Source organism: Cololabis saira, chromosome 18 (assembly GCF_033807715.1).
Source record: "Cololabis saira isolate AMF1-May2022 chromosome 18, fColSai1.1, whole genome shotgun sequence".
Lineage (NCBI taxonomy): Eukaryota > Metazoa > Chordata > Actinopteri > Beloniformes > Belonidae > Cololabis > Cololabis saira.
In genome coordinates, this window is record NC_084604.1 from 34,280,687 (window position 1) to 34,298,980 (window position 18,294).

Below are 18,294 nucleotides of genomic sequence, written 5' to 3' on the forward strand. Positions count from 1 at the left end.
TTTACAGTCATGTCTGACTGTAGATTTCACCCTTAATATCATTCAGTATCACACAGGCTTGAATGATATTGAAGAGAGAGAGAAACAGAGACAGACGGGGAGTGAGGAGTGAGTTTGCGCGCAGTTAATACACGCTTCGAAAAGACTGTTTTTGCTCCACTATTTTTGCGAGTGGCAAATAGCACTGGCCTTTGTGAATTAGACGGTTTTTGCAATGAGGCTTATTTGCATAGAAAGGGGGCAATTTTGCGCCGAATGTATGAATATTACCTAATTTACATGCATGCAAATGGCACAGGCGCACCATGACACTATTTGCATGGCAGCGCAGTTTGTGGAGCAATTCGCCCTTTGCGGGTGCTTTGTGAATTAGACGCTCTCTTTTTGTCTCATTTGCACCGGTTTAGCGGCCGCAAAAGCCGCGCAATCCTTTTGTGGATTTGGCCCTAAGTGTGTCCCTAACCTCCGTGTTACTTTTCACACACCTTTTCCTGCTCTCCGCCCTCCCATCTTTGTGTCAGTAGTCCATACCGTGCACCTGATTCTTTCGGTCAGGTTTCCCCGGCAGGGCTGCAGGAAGAAGGGGCAGGTTCAGGTCTGCCACCCGGCCCTGTAAAGACGAACCTAACTGGACAGAGTTCCTCTTGGCTACACTCATCCCTTCTCCTGCTCTCTCGCCTCCTCCCGCTGCAGGCAGATCCTTTCTCTTCCCTTTCTCCTGCCCGAGGCTCTTGATGGTCAAAGTATGTTGCTTCTGTGAGGGGAACGCTGGAGGTCTGCACCCGTTCACGAGGAGTCTCGGTGGCCCGGGCTGGCTCAGCCCAACCCAGGTCATTTTCCTCTCCCGCCCGTGTTTCAGGCCTACGTGTCGCAAGCGAGGGAGGGGAGCAGACGGCGACGTCTGTGCTGCCTCCATGGTCCCCGTGTGACCTCTGTCCGAGGAGTGCGCGGCATGCACCTCAGCTCCCAGGGGCATTCTGGGAGAGATGCCGCTCTTCTCCGAGGAGTAAAACATCTGCAGCTTCTCCAGACGCTCGTTGATGCTCAAGTGATGAGAGCCGTCTTGGTGGCATTTGTCGCGGAAGAAGTCCGAGCCGGGGTCCGCGGAGCCGTCCGACTGGGTCGTCCTGAGCAGGTGAGCGTGGCGGATCGGCCTGGACGGGCCGCTTTCTCGGATCGGCTCGGTGGATGACGGGACTTGGCAAGGGGCAGAGTCGCAAAGCTTTGATGCAGGGCTTTTAGGAGGGGAAAGATGGACGAGTTCTCTGTCTCCAAACACTGACACTGAAATACAAGCATACAGATTCGTAGGGCTGTGCGATTAATCGATTTTAAATCTGAATCGGATTTATTAATCAAGACGATGTTTAAAAAAAGGAAAATCGTTTTTCCTTTTTTGCAGTTGGCTGCATTACAGACAGAGCTCGTCTAGTCATCTTTGTTTGGTCAAGAAAATTGTAAATGTTGTCACTTTACTAAACTCAAGGAGGATTTACATTATCTTTCAATTGCACTTCATTCCCAATAGGGAAATTTGTTTGCTATTTTTCTTTAAAAATAAAGATAAATTATTTGAAACAATTTATTCCATTGTCTTTTGTAGTTTTTCCAAAAAAAATCGAAATCGAAATCGAAAATCGGGTTTTCAGAGAAAAAAATCGGGATTTTATTTTTGTCCAAAATCGCCCAGCCCTACAGATACGGTACAGCACAGTGTTCTGTGGATGTTTTCACATTTGTTTTTACATAACTCTGTACAAAGCCTCACCTTCAGGAAACAGCGGGTCTTTTGTGTCCAGGGTGATGGCAAGCTCCTGATTCCCCCCGTCCCCTCCAGACGGAGGTGCAGGGGAGGGGGAGGGAGGGCGTTGGGGAACAGTGGGGGAAGCGGAGTGAGGAAGCTGAGGCAGAGAAGGAGATGGAGGACGGTTCTCATCGTCTTCTCTGTGGTCCTTCCTGAGCAGCTCCACGTTCCTCCTCCTGTTCTGACAGTCACTGTTCTGCTGGACCCGCAGAGGTCTGCTGAACTGCTTCAGGCTTTTCTCATTGGTCGGTTCCCTCTGAGGACAGGCAGGGATTGGTTGTCAGGAGGATCAAATGGGATTATTTTGGACAATAAAAATCAAGAATAATTAATTTTGTGACACCATCTGATATAATATAAACAAACAAACAAACATCCATCCATCCATCGTCCGCCGCTTATCCGTTCCCGGGTCGCGGGGGCAGCAGCCTCAGCAGAGATGCCCAGACTTCCCTCACCCCAGACACTTCCTCCAGCTCCTCCGAGGGGAGTCCGAGGCGTTCCCAGGCCAGCCGAGAGACATAGTCTCTCCAGCGTGTCCTGGGTCTTCCCCGGGGTCTCCTCCCGGAGGGACATGCCTGGAACACCTCCCTAGGGAGGAGGGACATGCCTGGAACACCTCCCTAGGGAGGAGGGACATGCCTGGAACACCTCCCTAGGGAGGCGTCCAGGAGGATCCGATACAGATGCCCAAGCCACCTGATCTGACTCCTCTCAATGTGAAGGAGCAGCGGCTCGACTCCGAGCTCCTCCCGGGTGACCGAACTCCTCACCCTATCTCTAAGGGAGCGTCCAGCCACCCTGCGGAGGAAACTCATCTCGGCCACTTGTATCCGCGATCTCGTCCTTTCGGTCACTACCCAAAGTTCATGAGCATAGGTGAGGGTAGGTGCGTAGATTGACCGGTAAATCGAGAGCTTTGCCTTTCGACTCCTTCTTCACCACGACGGTCCGGTACATCGACCGCATAACTGCGGACGCTGCACCAATAACTCTGTCAATCTCACGCTCCATCATTCCCTCACTCGTGAACAAGACCCCGAGATACTTGAATCCTCCACCTGAGGCAGGACCCAGAGAAGGCACGCCACCCTTTTCCGGTGGAGAACCATGGCCTCGGTTTTGGAGGTGCTGATTCTCATCCCTGCTGCGTCGCACTCGGCCTCAAACCGCCCCAGCACATGCTGGAGGTCCCGGCCCGATGAAGCCAACAGGACAACGTCATCCGCACAAACAAACAAACTTGGGGATTGTTTTTCTTTTTCTCTCCGTGACAGTTTTACTCTTTTATCGCTCAAGGGGTCACATTTTTGAAGTTAACCCCACCTGGTGTTGAGTTTTTGTTGAGTCTTTCCACGCGCTTGGAAGACTCCAGTCGTTCTCCTCCAACTTCTGCCAAAACCAACAATTGTTTTTCAAACTTAAATATGTCACAAAAGTCAGTGTGCCTCGTATTTTTGTGAGTGCAGGCGTGCATGTGTGTGTGAGAGAGACAGATCATCGGTGGTGACCTTGCCAGCCTTGGCTGCCTTCTGGCGCCTGTTGAGTTTGCCGAGCAGCAGGTGGTAGGAGGCCATGATGGCCGAGGGCCTGTTGGTGGTGAGCGTGTGCGTGATTTCAGGGAGGGAGTAGCCCAGCGTCTCTGTCATGGACGCCAGCACAGATGAGTTGAGATCCTCCGGACACAACCTGTGAGAAAGGGAGGAAAAAAGAGCAAGAGATGAAAAAAGGTGTCAGGTAGGAATGGGCGATATTTGACCGTTCATGATAAACCGTCCAAAAAAATTCCCCACGGTAAGAATTTGTCATCTCGCGGTAAAAAAACGATAAATTCCCGTTGATGACGTTTTTATGTAAAGCTGATTTATGAAAGAAAGAAAGAAAGAAAGAAAGAAAGAAAGAAAGAAAGAAAGAAAGAAAGAAAGAAAGAAAGAAAGAAAGAAAGAAAGAAAGAAAGAAAGAAAGAAAGAAAGAAAGAAGGATAAATTCCCGTTGATACGTGTTTGTGTAACAAACATGGCAGATCTGAGTCATTACAGTTTTGCAGTACAGCTGTTACTCATTTAATTGGTTTTTATCAATTCAATTTAATTGGTGTAGTTTAGAAGCATTTAGTATTCTTTTAGAGCAGTGTTTTGGGGGCTCCAAAGACTGAATGTGGTGATAGATTTATAATTTATATTTATATTAAAAAGGTGGAGTTGAATTGGTATTTTTTTTATCATCATTTTTATCGTTATCGGGATAAATGCCAGAAATTATCGTGATACATTTTTTAGTCCATACCGCCCATCCCTAGTGTCAGGAAGAGTAAATAAATGAAGGAAATAAACTTAGTGGACTTGTAACTGAACTTGTCCAACTGCAGCCCTTCATCTATCATTCATGTGGTTTTGACAAAAAAACATTACTGTCAGGCCGAGTCACGCACGACTGCATTTCCACAATGTGTGAAAAGATAGAAGTATTTTAGCTAAGCTATGATTCATAAAACCGACAAGCAACAAACCACAAAAATGTTCATTTTGATAAAACCAAGTCATGACTTTCCTCTATCTTTGTTACAATTCTTTCTCTGAGGAGAGTTTTCTGTCATTCTTTGTTTTCATGACACAAAAAACTTTACATTAATTTTGTATAATAAAAGTAATAGTAATAAAACACAAAGCAGACTGTTGTAATATAGTAGATCCACCTGTTTTCATGAGAGAGTGTGTGCAGGGGCTTCTTGGCGTATCCCTCGTTTATCCACCTCTCCTCCATCGCCACTCTGACGCTGGGTCTCTTATCTGGATCCGGCTCCAACAGAGACTTCATAAAAGATGCTGCACCTGCAGCGCGAGCGCAGGCGGAGGAGAACGTTGATTTATTCATGTTAAATAATGCACTGCATTCTCATAAATGTTTAAAATCACACTTTCCCGACTGGTTCAGAGTCAGTCGTCACCACACAGCTTTTCCAAATGAACCTATTAATCCTCAATTTGCACCTCAGAACAAAGAAATGCCCCCTCCCTGTGATTGACTTACGGGTGATGTACATGACTAACATGTTCTTATTGAATATAAATGAAGAAATGAGTATGGAGCATGAGTTTTGTGTTCAATGTGAGGTCAGGAAAACTACTGAAAGTATCAGAACATCTTCACATCAAATGCAAATTATGTTTAAAGCTCATAAAAAAACTTTACCAATCAACATTCAGAAAAGATTTGAAAAAAGAGAAAGCAAGTATAACTTAAAAGGAACAGAGATCTTTAACAAACCAAGATTCAGGACTAAATTGATGGAACGTTGTGTTTCTGTGAAAGGAATCAGTTTATGGAACAATCTGAATAAAGAAAACAAAGAATCCAAATCAAACATTACATTCAAAAGAACAATTAAAGCCTGTATGTTAAGGAAATATAATGAAAAATGTTAGTTGAGTTTGATTGACATACCCCTCGGCGGCGGTAATTTTATTTTAATGTTATTTTATTTTATTTTATTTTAGTTTAGTTTTTTTTATTCACTTAGTTGTTGTTTTTTTATTATTATTATTATTTTTAATTCATGTTATTTGTGAAAGGGGCAAATCAGATAAGATTCTTCTTCTTTCTGCTCCCTTTTCATTCACAAGTTAGGAACATTTGTATTTGCATTTGTATTGAATTGTTTTGTTTTTTGAACGAAATAAAGAATAAAATGAAATGAAAAATGAAATGAGATGCTGCAACTTCTGGACCCATACTCAAGCGAGTTGGACCTAAGTGGAAAGGGTGGAAAGGATCGGCATTACACAAATTTTGATAAAAGAAAAAATAACATCAGTTGCATAAATAAATGCATACAGAACTTGTGATCTAAGTGATCTAACATTGATAAACGTGTGTAAACTAATTGTACATTGTGTAGTTTTTTGTTTGCAGCTTCTGCATCGCTCCAACTTTTACAGTAACTGCATTGTCGCTGCAGCTGCTTCAGACCAGTTTCACTCATCGTGGCTTCAGTGAAACGGCATCAGAAGGAGCAGCAGGAGAATCCTCCAGGAGAGCCGCTCCAGCCTCCTAGACGGTGACATTCAGCTGCTCTGTGACACCTGAGCGCCAACAACGTCAGATGGGCCTTCCAGATAAGCTGGCTGCCACATCAGCAGATCAACGCCAGGAGTTTAGTTCCATCTGTTTTCTTTAGTGACACAGCTACAGAGCTACATTTCAACCAGGACAGTTTGTTTTCAACAGGCAGAATCAATAAAGATGAAATCAGATGAGATTTTAATCAATAAATCTGAAGAATTCTAATATATATTAACAAAATGGGACAAATACAGTTGATCAACAGCGAAGAACGTCTAAAAATTCTGCAGAAGATGCTGAAAAAAAAAAAAAACAAGATTCAGAGACAACAAAACTAAAGGGTTAACTGAAATCAGGACAGAGATGATGAGAGTTCAAGAATATCTGGCAGAGACAAATAAAGCTATTTAGAAACCAGAATGTGCCGATTTTCCTTCCCGCGTGACCACTTTTTCCTAGTCTGACTGAAGAAGTCGTAATGAAGATACCTTTGCTGATGTCGCTGGGGATGCTGCTGATCTCTCTGTTCACCATCTTCTGGTGCAGCTGTTTGATATTGAAAGGCTCCACAGTGAAAGGTAGCGTCCCTGTCAGCATGGCGAACATGCTCACACCGCTGCAACACACACACACACACACACACACACACACACACACACACACACACACACACACACACACACACACACACACACACACAATATAAGACGACATTTACACTGCAAATGAAGATTCATTTTAATTAATAAACTCAACAACAACCAAAAAAAGGACAGCTGGCCTCTAGGAATGGGCGATATTTTACTGTTCATGATAAAAAAAAAATCCCCCACAATAAGAATTTGTCATAAAAACAAAAAGCCGTAAAAACGCTAAATTCCCGTTGATTAAGTTTTTGTGTAGGAAGGAAGGAAGGAAGGAAGGAAGGAAGGAAGGAAGGTAGGAAGGAAGGAAGGAAGGAAGGAAGGAAGGAAGGAAGGAAGGAAGGAAGGAAGGAAGGAAGGAAATGAGCCTGAAAGAAAGAAGGAAAGAAAGAAAGAGAAAGAAAGAAAGAAAGAGAAAGAAAGAAAGAAAGAAAGAAAGAAAGAAAGAAAGAAAGAAAGAAAGAAAAAAGAAAGAAAGAGAGAAAGAGAGAAAGAAAGAAAGAAAAAAGAAAGAAAGAGAGAGAGAAAGAAAGAAAGAAAGAAAGAAAGAAAGAAAGAAAGAAATGAGCAAGAAAGAAAGAAAGAAAGAAAAAAGAAAGAAAGAAAGAAAGAAAGAAAGAAAGAAAGAAATGAGCCAGAAAGAAAGAAAGAAAGAAAAAAGAAAGAAAGAAAGAAAGAAAGAAAGAAAGAAAGAAATGAGCCAGAAAGAAAGAAAGAAATGAGCAAGAAAGAAAGAAAGAAAGAAAAAAGAAAGAAAGAAAGAAAGAAAGAGAGAAAGAAAGAAAGAAAGAAAGAAAGAAAGAAAGAAAGAAAGAAAGAAAGAAAGAAAGAAAGAAAGAAAGAAAGAAATGAGCAAGAAAGAAAAAAGAAAGAAAGAAAGAAAGAAAGAAAGAAAGAAAGAAAGAAAGAAAGAAAGAAAGAAAGAAAGAAAGAAAGAAAGAAAGAAAGAAGGATAAATTCCCGTTGATGATGTTTTTGTGTAACAAACATGGCGGATCTGAGAGCGAGATAGATTTATAGTTGAAAAGATGGAGTTGAATTGGTATTTTTTTTATCGTCATTTTTATCATTATCGGGATAAATGCCAGAAATGATCGTGATAAATTGTTTAGTCCATACCGCCCATCCCTACTGGCCTCTTAAATACACACGCAGGGATTGGTATCACTTACATGGACCAGACGTCCACTTTGGGGCCGTACTTCCTGTGAGCCAGCAGCTCAGGGGCGGCGTAGGCCGGACTTCCGCACTGGGTGCTGAGCAGCTCCAGAGATAGAGAGTCAGCCCTCAGCGCGTTGCTGAGGCCAAAGTCTGCGGGAGTCATCATCATTTTTACAGCGAGATACAGCTCAATACACAGCCCAAACATTTGCTGTTCCACAGTCGGTCAAATGACACAAGTGAGGATGTCTGCATACCTACGATCTTTATGTTGTTGTGTTCATCCAGGAGGAAGTTTTCAATCTTTAAATCTCTTTAAACAAGAACATTTGAAAAATCAGTTACCACTTAAAGGCATATTGTGTTGTTTTTTTTTGTTTTTTTTTGTCCAATGAAAAAGTTTTGAAACAATTTACTTGACCAACAGTTTTTCATTTTAACAACTCTTGCTTTATGTGTTTAGTCCGATTAATCTTTTCTGGTTATAGATAGCCATAAGCAGTACTCGAGTTGTTAAAAAGAAATCAGGGGAGATGGAGGATTTTATCATATGGGGACAGATAATTTGTGCTGATTATAAATAATATAATATATTACAAATAATAGCACTGACCAAAACACCTGCAGAAATACTGCAGGAATGACATAGCAGCAGTTAAATGCAGCCTTCTGTAAGCTTTAAATATCCACTGGGCTTACATCAAATACATCAAAACACAACAATAAAAAACAGTTTTCTGAACTTATCAATATGACTCTGTCCTTCACAGGATAAGTGAAATGGATCACTGCAAAAACTCACAATCTTAACAAGAATATTTGTCTTATTTCTAGTTAAAATGTCTCATTTTAGTAAAAAAATCTCATTCACTTAAAACAAGACTCATGACTGGAAAAAAACAACAATTTTCACCTGTTTCAAGTAGATTTTCACTTGAAATAAGTAGAAAAATCTGCCAGTGGAACAACATTTTTTTGCTTGTAATAAGAAGATAAATCTTGTCCCAGCGGCAGATTTTCCTACTTATTTCAAGTGAAAATTGACTTGAAACAGGTGAAAATTGTCACATTTGTCTGGCGTTATTTTTCTGGCCATGACTCTAAATGTTGAAATAGCAGTAAAACCACATTCATTGATGAAATGACATAAGGGATGGAAAGGAGGGATGGCAGTTTTACAGGGGGGATGATTTGGACCGTTTTTATTTCAGGGGGGGATGCCGTCCCCCCTCATCCCCCCTCAACTCCAGTACTGGCCATAACCCCCAAACTTGACCTTCAAAAAATAAAATAAGACAAACTGGGATTTGTTTTACTCTTAAAAACATTAGTGGCTCACAATAATTACAAAGGACTCTAGATGCATCTTGATGTAAAATCAACCTCCTATACTTGATTTATCCCCGTCTTACCCGTCACCTGAAAAAGTTGCTTCCCTTCCCTTGAAGTACCCGTGCCTCACCACAATCCCACTGCCGGCTCTGAAACTAGCAGCTAAATTAAAATCTGCGGTTAGGAGCGAGAGAGCCCCCATAAACTGTAGCCTGGGAATCTGCCGTGCTCCTTTCATCTGCCTTCATCTAACCAGCAGACGCTCAAAGACCTAGAGAGCCCTGGTCGCACAACCCAAGGGAAGTTCAAAGGGGGACGAAAGTAAGGGAAATACGGCAGGAAAGAGCTCCAGCAGACGCCGTCATAAAGCGGGGAAATGTATGTGGTGAACCTAGTGAACGTGGGTGGCAGGAGGTGCGTTTAAGTGCAAATTTTCCATTTATTTCCAGTTTAATCATCTCTGTGTGTGAGTGTGTGTGTGACGGAGCGAGGTGCCGCTGAGGAGCTGCGAGTGACGTCGTTGAGGGACTTCATTAGAAAGGAAGTAAATGATTTCGTGATGATGTGTGAATCATGGCGGCGGCGCAGGATGATGAGGTCATTGCCTGGTAATCACATTCCCACCTCCAGAGGAGCCAAGGGCTGAAACCTTAAAGCCAAAGCGCATCTCTGTGTAAGCGTGTGTATTTGTTATCTGCAGAGGTGTCAAGCAACAAAGTACAAATACTTTGTTTCCTTACTTAAGAAGAAATTTTGGTTATCTATACTTCACTGGAGTACGACGGAGTATTAGGGCCAAACTAAGACAAAAAAATTACGAGAATAAAGTCATAATATTACGAGAATAAAGTCGTAATATTTTGAGAATAAAGTCGTAATATTACGAGAATAAAGTCGTAATATTTTGAGAATAAAGTCGTAATATTTTGAGAATAAAGTCGTAATATTACGAGAATAAAGTTGTAATATATTATAAATATATAAATATAACTTCACAAGATGCTCAATATTCCTCATTTTAACACAGGGAGAAGATGCTCTTCTCATGAATTTCTGAAGTTCTCATAAATTACCACTTTATTTTCATAATATTACGACTTTATTCTCATAAATTACCACTTTATTCTAGGAATTTTACGACTTTATTCTCGGAATTTTACGACTTTATTCTCGCAATTTTACGACTTTATTCTCGTAATATTACGACTTTATTCTATTACGACTTTATTCTCGCAACATTACGACTTTATTCTCGTCATTTTTACGACTTTATTCTCGTAATTTCCAATTTTTTTTGTCTTAGTTTGGCCCTAATACTCCGTCGTACTGGAGTAATTGTTTTTCAGACGACTTTTTACTTTTACTCCTTACATTTTCACGCAATTATCTGTACTTTTTACTCCTTACATTTTAAAAACAGCCTCGTTACTCTATTTCATTTCGGCCTTTAATAAAAACTATCCAGTTAAATTGCTCCATCTGGATAGAGTGAATTTGGTTGTGGTTGTTTCAGATGTTCTTGTCCAGTTTTGTTCTTACATCCGTTCCCTCAGATTCCTGCAACTAAACTTGGATGTACATTCCAATAAAGGTTAGGATAAATGATAACATGCCTCTGAAGTTTGACTTTTTGCACCATTATAATACTTATAGGCAACTAGTCATCATATCTCCTGCTCTCTGAAACACATGTTAATGCTCAATAGTACACATATATGGTTCTTTAATATATTTGCATTATACTAAGATGCATTCATTTTCAATGGCTTTTGTCCTTAATGGCTTTTTTCCCCCTTACGTTACTTTTACTTTTATACTTTAAGTAGTTTTGAAACCAGTACTTTTATACTTTTACTTGAGTAAAAAACTTGAGTTGATACTTCAACTTCTACAGGAGTATTTTTAAACTCTAGTATCTATACTTCTACCTGAGTAATAAATGTGAATACTGAAGACACCTCTGCACCCATCCATACTGAATTAACACTCATCTGTCCATCCTCGCCGTACTACCTGTCATGCAGCATTTCCCACTCTCTGTGGGCTGATGACGATCTGCTGACTCCTGTTTGTGCCTTATCTTAACAAGTTATCTAACATGAGCCACGTTTGTGCTTAAAAGTGTGACGAAAGTACGAAAACAACAGTCTCATTAGAGTCGAACCGGGCTCTCCGGGATAAAGGTTTTGAAATGTTGTTGCAAATGAATAAAGGCAACACTCTGGTCCCCTGAGGCGGTCACCGCTGGTCACCGCACGGTTGCCAAAGGACAACATCATAAGCACTTGTATGATTTTTGTAATGAGTTCAAATATTTAACTGAAGCTGGTTGGCCAACGTTGTCTTACTGTTTTTTCAGATTGTGGTCAGGTTATCTAGAAACTCTTGAAATTTTCAATTGGCAATTACCTAGAGCTGGGTATCGATTCAAATGTCAAGAATCGATTCGATTCCGATTCTTAAGATTCAGAATCGATTATCACCATTTGATTCGATCCGATTCGATATTGATTTGGGTTAGTGTTGCCTGGATTATATGACTGTAAAATAACTATTGAAATAATAATTTCACAATAATTATTGTGAAATAACTAAGAAATAAATAACTCAAATAGGCATTTCAATATCCATTTAAAGTGCAAAAAAAGAAAGAAATTGCAACAGCTCAAGCAGTAAACAAGTTATTTTAGCTCGTCTGATTTATTCTGTCACCACGCACACAGCTGCCATGAAGCACCCGGCATTTTTCAGGTATTTCATGACAAACCGTGTCTGATAACAGAGAAACCAAACAAGCTATAGTAAATATAGATTATATGAACTTCATTGAACTAATATAACATTTAGAAATTTAAGCTGAAATGTCCAGCATTTTCTCTAAAGGAAAGTTAATTTAGTTCAGGAGTTTTCAAAATTACTGGGATTACTGGGATCAAAGTTCACCAGGCAAAAATGTAATGATGGAAAAATAAAAATAAAAAAATAATATTTTTTTTTTAATTAAAAAAAAAAATCGATCTTTAAACATACAAATCGATTTTTAGGAATTAATATGAGAATCGATTTAGAATCAGAAAATCGACTTTTTCAACACAGGCCTACAATTACCATGGTTACCCAGAGTCACACCTTTAATCGCTGACCTTTGCATACAAAGATTTTTCTGTAATATTTACTCACGCTAATTAACCACGTGTATGTTAGACCCCGTCGACTCGACTACTCAAACATTTTCTTTCTCTTATTGGCACGAGTGTGGGCGGGGTTAGTTTTATATTAGCTAGTTTTATTTCGTCTCTTTGGTGATCTGTCGCTTTGTCTTGTTTCTGACCCAGAACCAGTGGAAAAATAAGATTATTTTTCAAACTTGTACACTGTGTGCTGTCACTTTGATGCGCTCAAGTTGCTGCTATACCAATATAAATCCATCCACAGAGCAATTTGTTGGATGCAACAATGGACTTGTAGTTTTTGGCTTCTGATTACGTTCCTATGTTTGCCTAAGCTTTTGCTGGGTGACTGGTGAGGATGGGATTGTGCCTTCTTGAATGGATTTGTTGTGGGGCGTACAGTGTAAATTTAACAGGTATACGTCTGTAAATATGAGGCGCCAATGTTTTATCAGAATGAATCAGATGATGGTGAAAATGTCTTCTTTTACAAATATGCAGAGGATAGATGACACGTGTAAAACGGACTGATGACGTGCACTTTTATGTGGCAGATGGTTCAGAATATAAACATTTCATGATGCATTAAAGAAGCTTCAGAAGAATGTGAAGCATGAAAGGCGGGAAGATTTTGGTACTTTCATCACTTACTAAAACAAAGTGTCAGCGTTCAAGCATGAGTATTTATTTGGAAACAAAACTGGTCTTAAAAGATCTCAACGCCTGTGTGCCAGTGCATGTCCGGTGGCGTGCGTGCACTGACCTGTGGACGACGCCGTGTTTGTGCAGGTGTCCCACTGCAGAGAGGATCTGTCGGGTGTATCGCCGCACCTCCTTCTCCTCGAGCCTCTTCCTCTCGCAGATCCTGTCCATCAGGTCTCCTCCCGCACACAGCTCCATCACCATGTAGTAGCTGTTCTCCGTCTCCAGAGTCTGAGGCACAGCGTCACGCACATGTAGCCTTAGCTCACAGCAACAACAGCTGGTGTGCAGTATCATCATCTTTTAATTACTGTCAGTTAGGAATGGGCGATATTTTACCGTTCACGATATACCGTCAAAAAAATTCCCCGCGGTAAGAATTTGTATCTCACGGTAAAAACGATAAATTCCCGTTGATGAAGTTTTTGTGTAAAGATGATTTATGGTTCTGTGTTAAATCCACGCACAACGTACAGGAAGGAAGGAAGGAAGGAAGGAAGGAAGGAAGGAAGGAAGGAAGGAAGGAAGGAAGGAAGGAAGGAAGGAAGGAAGGAAGGAAGGAAGGAAGGAAGGAAGGAAGGAAGGGAAGAAGGAAGGAAGGAAGGAAGGAAGGAAGGAAGGAAGGAAGGAAGGAAGGAAGGAGGGAAGGAAGGAAGGAAGGAAGGGAAGAAGGAAGGAAGGAAGGAAGGAAGGAAGGAAGGAAGGAAGGAAGGAAGGAAGGAAGGAAGGAAGGAAGGAAGGAAGGAAGGAAGAAAAGAGGAAGGGAGAAAAGAGGAAGGGAAGAAGGAAGGAAGGAAGGAAGGAAGGAAGGAAGGAAGGAAGGAAGGAAGGAAGGAAGGAAGGAAGGAAGGAAGGAAGGAAGGAAGGAAGGAAGGAAGGAGGGAGGGAGGGAAGGAAGGAAGGAAGGAAGGAAGGAAGGAAGGAAGGAAGGAAGGAAGGAAGGAAGGAGGGAGGGAGGGAGGGAGGGAGGGAGGGAGGGAAGGAAGGAAGGAAGGAAGGAAGGAAGGGAAAGAAAGAAAGAAAGAAAGAAAGAAAGAAAGAAAGAAAGAAAGAAAGAAAGAAAGAAAGAAAGAAAGAAAGAAAGAAAGAAAGAAAGAAAGAAAGAAAGAAAGAAAGATATGAGCCAGAGAGAAAGAAAGAAAGAAGTTGATGACGTGTTTGTGTAACAAACATGGTGGATCTGAGAGTGAGATAGATTTATAGTTACAAAGGTGGAGTTGAATTGGTATTTTTTTATCGTCATTTTTATCGTTATCAGGATAAATGCCAGAAATTATCGTGATACATTTTTTAGTCCATACCGCCCATCCCTACTGTCCATTATCAACATCAACTTTCATAGTGGAAGGTGGCTCAGTTAGTAGAGCGTGCTGTGTAAAGTGCTTTGGGGCTGTAGGAGTACAGCTGGAAAGCGCTATATATAAAGTGTAAGCCATTTACCATTTCATGTTTTCTGCATGTTATTGATCACTGCATGCACGTCACATCTACACTGTTCTGATTGTTACCTCCAGAAGAACTACAACGTGAGGATGGCGAACCATCTGATGAATTCGAGGTTCCCTCTTCATGTTTTTTAGCACATAAGAGTCTTGGCGTGCTTTCTTCTTGTCTATCACTTTGATGGCAACCTAAACACACACAAAAACGTGCACACAGTCACCAGACACATCTCTCGTGACTTTTACATCAATTAAACCGAAGCAAGTTACCAAAGAAAATCAAGACTTCCAACTAGTGCGATTGTCATCATCTTAACATGTTATGCAATGTTTTGAATGTGCTACACAAATTTCTGCTGACGATAGATGTTTTTGGGAGTGCAGAGCCTGTCGTAGAAATTGTCAAAACCAAGAATGCAACGCTCAGAAAGGTTCACTTTTCATGTTTATATAATTTATCCAAAAGGTTGATATCATGAGCCTTCCAGAGTCTTTCTTAGAAGTTTGTAGTATTTTTTAAACCTGGGCCATATTTTGAAATGTTTTAAATAACTAATTAGGTCAAAAAAAAGGTTTAGAATCAGTCCACTGATATGTAAAAACACTTTCACGGCACATGGAATACAGTTCCAGTGGGTATTGATTGATGATCAATTGATGATTGGCAGGTCGGTGTTCCACGGAGATGGATGTGTCTGAGGCAACAGGACATGTTTGGATCAAAACAGTAAAAACTATCTGGTGAAAAGTGGAGTAAAACTGTTAGAAAGATTAGCCTAATGTCATCTAAAAGATTATATGAAGAAACTGTTTCTGTTTCCACTTTTCTGAGTTTACACAATCCAGAGCCCATCTAGCTTTCACAGGTCGTGGCAAGATGTGCGACAAACTGGTGAAAAATGTTCATTGCACCTTTCATATTTTTATTTCATTGATTAAAGGGAAAAAAACTCATCATGTCTTTGACAAATAAAAAGTTGTACTTTTAAAAACAATTTCTCCTGTAGCTAATGATGTATTTGGGGAGTTCTTGCAAATTATTGATCAACTTTTCAACATGTTGTGTATATTTGATCCTGCATTTGAATCTTTCTACATTCTAATCATCCTAAATATATATATATATATATATATATATATATATATATATATATATATATATATATATATATATATATATATATATATATATATATATATATATATATATATATATATATATATATATATATATATATAATGATAACTCAAATTGTACACTGTCGAGGCTTTTTTCAGGGCCTCCTGCAGCCAGGGTTTGCACTTCCACGTCTCTTGTCCCTACAGAGGTTAATAGGGGTTAAAAGGAACAAACTCCCCCACAGAGGAGTTTTGCTGTTGCTATGGGGACCAGGTTATACACATAGTTGGAGTCAGTGACCGGTGAAAGTTACACATATAGGCACTGATCACATGTCTGCTTGGCTCTAGCACAAAATAATGCACACAAATTAAACAGATTCGTAGATACAGGATTATATTTCAAAACTGGATAAAGAAACAATGCAGCCACCGTTTGTCCCAAGACGTGCATTATACAGCATTAGAGTGTAATTCTGTGTTGTGCAAAAGCATTTTTCATGTGTCTTTCATGTTTCTTTGCCTCTAAGAACTGCCATATAGCACATAATCACATCCACCTTGGAACTTTCTAAATGTGCTGAGCAAATGTTGCCTTGTAAAGTCCACTTAAGAGTCATATTTATGAAATAAGCAGTTATATATTGAGTTTTTGAACACATAGGAATAATAACAGGCCGCTAAGCTCCTCAAACTTGAGTCTGTATAATTATCTGCTACAAGGCACTGGTTGTAACCATGTAATCATAACCTGCACGTGTGTGATCTTTTTCCGCGCCATGGGCCTTTTCTTGCCATCTAGTCCAGGAGTCAGCAACCCATGGCTCTAGAGCCGCATGCGGCTCTTTAGCGCCGCCCTAGTGGCTCCCTGGAGCTTTTTAAAAAATGTTTGACCTTTTCTTTCCTTTTTTTTAATTCTTTTTTCTTTTTTTCTTTTTTTTCTGTTGTTTTCTCTTTTTTCCTTTTTTTCTCTTTTTTTCTTCTTTTTTTCTTCTTTTCTTTGTTTTCTTCTTTTTTCCTTTTTTTCTTATTTTTTTTCCTTTTTTATTCCTTTTTCCTTTCCTTTTTAATCTCGACATTTCGACTTTTTTCTCGAAATTTTGACTTTTTTCTTGACATTTCAACTTTTTTCTCGAGATTGTACTTAGACATTAATCTCGAAATTTTGACTTTTTTCTTGAAATTTTGACTTTTTTCTTTACATTTTGACTTTTTTCTCAACATTTCGACTTTTTTCATGAAATTTTGACTATTTCTTCGACATTTCGACTTTTTTCTCAACATTTCTACTTTTTTCTCGAAATTTTGACTTTTTTCTCGACATTTTGACTTTTTTCTTGACATTTCGACTTTTTTCTCAAGATTTCGACTTTTTTCTCAACATTTTGACTTTTTTCTCGACATTTCTACTTTTTTTCTCAAAGTGCATAATGAAAAAAAAAATCTCCCCCCAGTTATAACTAATATAGATCCATGCAGCATGTGTTGTCTTCATTCTAAGGCTGATACATATTTTTTGCGGCTCCAGACATATTTGTTTTTTGTGTTTTTGGTCTTTCAACATTTTGGGTTGCCGACCCCTGATCTAGTCCGAGACGCACTATTTCATGGCAGAACTCTGACTCTCAAATGGGGGGGGGAAAGGCACCCACCTTCTCCCCCGTGCCGATGTGCAGGCCTTCCATCACTTTGGCGAACGAGCCCTTGTTGATCATCTTCCCAACAAGGTAAGATCCCACTCGTTTGGAGTGAGGGAAGCTCCGCAGCAGCTCTCCGGGGACTTTCAGGGCGGGCAGAGGCGGACGCTCATGGTTCAGCCCGGAGGGTCCCCACTGGGGCCCCCCTCCCTCTGCAACCCTGTCCTCCGAAGGCTTCACTGCTGCAGCTGGCATCCCGGCCGGGGCCCGGACCCCATGTGGCCGCCTCTCACGCTCACGACTGAATCCAAAAACAGAATAATCCTTGCAGAATACTCATACTAACACACACACACACACGCACCCAAAGCTTGGGTTTGCACTTATGAAGCAGGATCCAAGAGGTAATCTGCAGATTTCAGTTAGCCCCCCTCAGGTAAGTATGTCTCTTAATCCAGCCCCTTTCTGTGTGTCTCCTCTTCTCCGCTTAGTTTAATTCACCTGCTAACAAACACAAGTGCTCCAAAGTCTCCCTCTCTCTCTCTTTCGCTCTCTCTCTCTCTCTCTCTCTCTCAGGTATTCAGCTCGCAGTCTCTCTCCTCTCTGCCGGTTGGTGGATGATTAACCGTCGTGCTCTTGGGTCATGTCCAGCGATGAGGTGGACATTCTACACCGTAATCACCCCCTCCACACCACCGCCCCTCTCTGGCACACATACATCTCCACAGTTACACAGTAACTGTTCAAAACTTCCCTAACTTCTTTCTTTGAGCTGCATTTAGAGTGTTATATTCCGTTCAGGTGAGGTGAGGAAACGTTTAATGATGCGAGCTGAGTGAAATCATCACCACAAAGTGACATAAGAGAAGGCGATGAGGACAGGTGTAAATATCCCCATGAGATGCAGAGGTGTCAAAAGTATTTACATTCATTACTCAGGTAGAAGTATAGATACTAGAGTTTAAAAATACTCCTGTAGAAGTTGAAGTATCAACTCAAGTTTTTTACTCAAGTAAAAGTATAAAAGTACTGGTTTCAAAACTACTTAAAGTATAAAAGTAAAAGTAATGTAAGGGGGAAAAAAGCCATTAAGGACAAAAGCCATTGAAAATGAATGTATCTTAGTATAATGCAAATATATTAAAGAACCATATATGTGTACTATTGAGCATTAACATGTGTTTCAGAGAGCAGGAGATATGATGACTAGTTGCCTATAAG

The 18,294-nt window shown here is 40.5% G+C and overlaps 1 protein-coding gene across 1 annotated transcript; it reads right to left on the reverse strand.

The window, feature by feature from the left end:
• Nucleotides 1–451: 451 nt before the first annotated feature.
• LOC133464552 (hormonally up-regulated neu tumor-associated kinase) lies at nucleotides 452–17,549 on the reverse strand. Its single transcript, XM_061746605.1, has 11 exons — nucleotides 17,089–17,549; nucleotides 14,384–14,506; nucleotides 12,937–13,106; nucleotides 7,929–7,984; nucleotides 7,683–7,821; nucleotides 6,355–6,482; nucleotides 4,500–4,635; nucleotides 3,316–3,493; nucleotides 3,131–3,196; nucleotides 1,769–2,060; nucleotides 452–1,278 (listed from the first exon to the last, which is right to left on the reverse strand). The coding sequence occupies exons 1-11, from the start codon at nucleotides 17,326–17,328 to the stop codon at nucleotides 518–520; spliced, it is 2,289 nt and encodes a 762-aa protein (XP_061602589.1). The 5' UTR covers nucleotides 17,329–17,549; the 3' UTR covers nucleotides 452–517.
• Between the last annotated feature and the right edge of the window lie 745 nt (nucleotides 17,550–18,294).

Bases quoted from the DNA above. Each gene is read 5' to 3' on its own strand.
- LOC133464552 (XM_061746605.1), bottom strand. From the start codon at position 17,328: ATGCCAGCTGCAGCAGTGAAGCCTTCGGAGGACAGGGTTGCAGAGGGA. The intron at 3,197-3,315 runs GTCACCACCGAT...TGGTTTTGGCAG, and splicing joins AGGCAGCCAAGGCTGGCAAG to AAGTTGGAGGAGAACGACTG. The intron at 1,279-1,768 runs GTGAGGCTTTGT...TTTCAGTGTCAG, and splicing joins AGACCCGCTGTTTCCTGAAG to TGTTTGGAGACAGAGAACTC.